Genomic DNA, 4,606 nt, shown 5'->3' with positions numbered 1-4,606 from the left:
CAGGGAGGTATGTGGTAAGCACCATGAAAAATATTAAAATTAATATTAAATTAATATTAAATTATATTTATATTTATGTTAAATTAATATTAAAATATAATAATATTAAAAATATTATAAGTGCTTTTTACAAAAAAAATGTCTCTTAACTAATCAGTTGAGTTTGAAAAACAGAAAGAGGTATTACTATTTATGCCAATTTAACATGTGTAAATTGAGACAATCTCAGCAATATATGGTCACCTAACCCTAAGACCCTTCTGTTTTAACTATTAATTTTGGAAATGTTCATGCATATGCATATTTATAGAATAGTACAATAAATCCTTATTTTCCCATCATCTAGGTTTAATAACTATAAATATGTTGCCAGTTTTCATTCTTCTATATACCCTGAGTCCCTTTTTGCTGGATTAATTCTTAAGAGCAAATTCTAGGAAGTTTCCTGGGTTATTCCTTGAGCAAACACTAATTACTTTTATTGCATGCTTTTTTCTTTTTCTTCACCAGGCATAACCACTTCCATCCACATGTTGCTTTTTGTTTTACTTATAGGGGTGATACTGTAATGGTTCAACTCTGCCAGAACACAGATCCCAAATGATTAGCCCTTCATATTGACCAGCTCAAGATAAGAAGCCAGAGCATCTGGACCAATATTTCCATAATGGTGGCTTCATAATGACTGTGATTAAAGGTCTGCTATACATGAGGATCATATTTCTGCTACACTGGTTTGGGGTGTGTCTGTTCTTTTGTGGACACACCCAGGCTGAGCACCCCCAATATAATAGTCCTCCAGAAGTGGTGATTCCTTTGAGGATACCTGGCACTGGCAGAGGCATGAAGCCTTCAGGCTGGCTCTCTTACAGCCTGCATTTTGCGGGCAAGAGACACATTGTCCATATAAAGGTCAAGAAGCATTTGCTGTCCAGACACCTCCCAGTGTTCACCTATACAGACCAGGGTGCTCTCCTTGAGGACCAACCTTTTGTTCAGAATGACTGCTACTATCATGGTTATGTGGAGGGAGACCCAGAATCCCTGGTCGCCCTCAGTTACTGTTTTGGTGGTTTTCGAGGATTGTTACAGATAAATGACATTGCTTATGAAATTGAGCCCATGACTTTTTCTACTAACTTTGAACATCTGGTATATAAAATGGAGAGTGAGGAAGCCCAATTCCCAATCATGAACTCTGACTTTATGCGAGAGAAAATTGTACCCCAATGGGAGTCTCAAGAGATTAATAATTCTACTCAGAAACAAAGTTCTTATATGGGCTGGTGGCTCCATATGTTTGTTATTGAAATAGCAGTGGTGGTGGACCATAGTTTATATCTTCATATAAAAAAGAACATTTCAAAGTTTAATGAAGACCTATATACTATTGTAAATATAGTGGATTCCATTTATGACGTCTTGGGTCTTAAATTGCTATTGTTTGGTTTGGAGTTCTGGACTGAAAAAAACTACATTGAAGTAAATGATATAAGGAGATCTCTGAGATATTTTTGCCTTTGGAAAAAGGAAAACCTTGATATCCGCCTACCACATGATACTATACATCTTTTTATAAATAAGACGGTACGAGGAATGAGTGGCTTAGGCTACGTTCAAGGACTGTGTCAATCACACATTAATTGTGCAATTGTTACTAATGTAGAAAAAACCTTGGGCACTGTTGCAATTGCAATGGCTCATCATATTGGCCATAATTTGGGTATGATTCACGATACTGACTTTTGCACATGTGCAGTGCCTAAATGCATAATGCATTTTTCAAACCCACCAATAACTAAATTTAGCAATTGTAGTTATTCTTATTTTTGGAGATATTCTATACACCAGGTAAAATGTTTGTTCTACACTATCCACACAAAGGACATATTTTCACAGACACGTTGTGGGAATGGTATTGTTGAAGATGAAGAGGAGTGTGACTGTGGACCTTTACAGAGTTGTGCAAAAGATGCCTGCTGTCTGTCAAACTGCACTTTGAGCTTTGGGTCTACATGTGCTTTTGGGCTTTGTTGCAAGGACTGCCAGTTATTACCATCAGGAAAAATATGTAGAAAGCAGGTCAATGAATGTGATCTTCCAGAGTGGTGCGATGGCATATCCCACATGTGCCCAGATGATGTCTATGTGGAGGATGGAATTCCTTGTAACGAAAGTGCCTATTGCTATGAGAAGAACTGTAATGACCGCAATGAACAGTGTAAGCAGCTTTTTGGCCAAGAGGCAATGAGTGCAAGTCAGAGTTGCTACAAAAAAATAAACACTCTTGGTGATCGTTTTGGTAACTGTGGTCTCAAAAATGCTGCATATATAAGATGTAATATCTCAGACAGCCTGTGTGGCAGAGTTCAGTGTAAGAATGTGACAGAAATTCCCACTCTGCACGAACATTATACTGTGCATCAATTTCACTCCAATGACGGCATCTGCTGGGGTATTGACTACCACTCTGGGATGCCCATACCTGATATTGGTGAAGTGAAAGATGGCACAGAGTGTGGCCCAGAACATCTCTGCATTGACAGGCAGTGTGTCCATATATCTCGCTTGGATAGTAGTTGTTCACCTAAGTTCTGTAACTTGAGGGGAATTTGCAACAATAAACATCACTGCCATTGCAACTATTTGTGGGATCCACCCAACTGCCTAAAACGGGGCAATGGAGGTAGTGTTGATAGTGGACCACCCCCGAAGAGAGAAAAAATAAAGAGGGGTTACTTGTTAGCATTCTCACTTCTTTGGTTGCTTCTCTTATTATGTTGTCTTATTTGTCTTTGCCTGAAGAAAAAATCAAAGGAAAAGGAAGCTGAAAGTGCAAAACAAACACAAACGTTTCCTTTAAAACAAGTGCAAAAGGTTCCTTCAAAACAGATGCTAAATGTTCCTACTCAACCTGAAAAACCAGCACAAAATGTTCCTCCAAAACCAGAGAGTAAGGCTCCTTCAAGACAAGAGAGTAAGGCTCCTTCAAGACAAGAGAGTAAGGCTCCTTCAAGACAAGAGAGTAAGGCTCCTTCAAGACAAGAGAGTAAGGCTCCTTCAAGACAAGAGAGTAAGGCTCCTTCAAGACAAGAGAGTAGGCCTCCTTCAAGACAAGAGAGTAAGGCTCCTTCAAGACAAGAGAGTAAGGCTCCTTCAAGACAAGAGAGTAAGGCTCCTTCAAGACAAGAGAGTAAGGCTCCTTCAAGACAAGAGAGTAAGGCTCCTTCAAGACAAGAGAGTAGGCCTCCTTCAAGACAAGAGAGTAGGGCTCCTTCAAGACAAGAGAGTAAGGCTACTTTAAGACAAGAGAGTAGGGCTCCTTCAAGACAAGTGAGTAAGGTTTCTACTCAATCTGCAAAACAACAAAAAGCTCAACCCTCAAAACCACCACAAAAACTTCAGAGTCAAGTTAGCCTATCGCTTCAACAGGGTACAGGTGGGAAACAAAGGCCGTCACTAGTAAAAAATGTACCCAAATAAGTATGCATTAAACAAGGTTCTTCCTGGAATGTTTCTCCTTGTTCTTCATTATTTTAAACAATTAGAAGATCCATTTTGCCTAAAATTTCTTTCTTTATATTTTCTGGGAAAAAGCATGGCACATGGGTTGTGTACCAGTTTTCAAGTTACTCAGCTTCAAATCCCCTTCCCATTTTGTACACTTCATCACAGGGACCATATTCTGCTGTACCAGGCCCTCTTCCTATAGGGATCTGCAATAAGGGGAATGAGTGAGAGTTTGGAAACCTGGGAGATCTGTTTGCTTCCTGTATGTCAATATCACCTCAATAACATGTTTTACACTGTCAGTTATACTTCGTTTACATATTTTTTCACTAAAATATTTATTGAAAATACTTATTTCTTTACTTATTTATGTATATTTTTTAAATTCACTGCAGACCAACTTTACTGTCATCCAGCATCAGTGTGTTATCCTGAGAGTCCCGAGTTGCGGATCGTTGAGCTTCCTACCAGTATCCCAAATCTTCTGCACCAGCTTAGCACTACCTACTGTCAGAGTTCTGGGTCTCAGATCCACGCAGTCAGACCTACAGTCTTCTAGATTTCAGTAACCCTCAAGCTCTTCCCTTTGCTCCTTAGCTCCTTGAAAGAAATCACCTTTTAACAGTTAGTATTTCATGCCTACTAACAAGTTAGTAGCACGACTCCCTTTTCTTGTTCTTCAATATCTATTTACCCAATTCTTGTACTTAATTCTATCCCTCTAAAATTACTGATGTTTTTTTACTTTTTCTTTTTGTAATGTTATTTATTTTTGAGAAAGTGTGAGAGACAGAGTGCGAGCTTGGGAGGATTAGAAAGAGAGAGAGAGAGAGAGACAGAATCCAAACCAGACTCCAGGCTCTGAGCTGTCAGCACAGAGCCTGATGTGGGGCTCAAACCCACAGACCATGAGATCATGACCTGAGCCGAAGTCAGATGCCCAACTGACTGAGCCACCCAGGTGCCCCTAAAATTGCTGATGTGGTTTTACTTTTTCTGACTCAATCCTGACTGTTACAGTACTAATCTTTGTGTAATGAGGAAAGTGAAAGTCAGGAGGTGCCAGTTTTTGTTTGAGCTTTTCTTTACCACTGAC

The 4,606-nt window shown here is 39.3% G+C and overlaps 1 protein-coding gene across 1 annotated transcript; it reads left to right on the top strand.

Moving 5' to 3' along the window:
- Positions 1 to 600: 600 nt before the first annotated feature.
- On the top strand, positions 601 to 3,483 carry ADAM29 (ADAM metallopeptidase domain 29). The gene has a single exon (XM_030311882.1). It carries the CDS (start codon positions 682 to 684, stop codon positions 3,481 to 3,483), a length of 2,802 nt encoding a protein of 933 aa, XP_030167742.1. The 5' UTR covers positions 601 to 681.
- Positions 3,484 to 4,606: the final 1,123 nt, after the last annotated feature.

This window comes from Lynx canadensis, chromosome B1 (assembly GCF_007474595.2).
Source record: "Lynx canadensis isolate LIC74 chromosome B1, mLynCan4.pri.v2, whole genome shotgun sequence".
Lineage (NCBI taxonomy): Eukaryota > Metazoa > Chordata > Mammalia > Carnivora > Felidae > Lynx > Lynx canadensis.
This window is presented reverse-complemented; position numbering and strand designations above follow the sequence as displayed.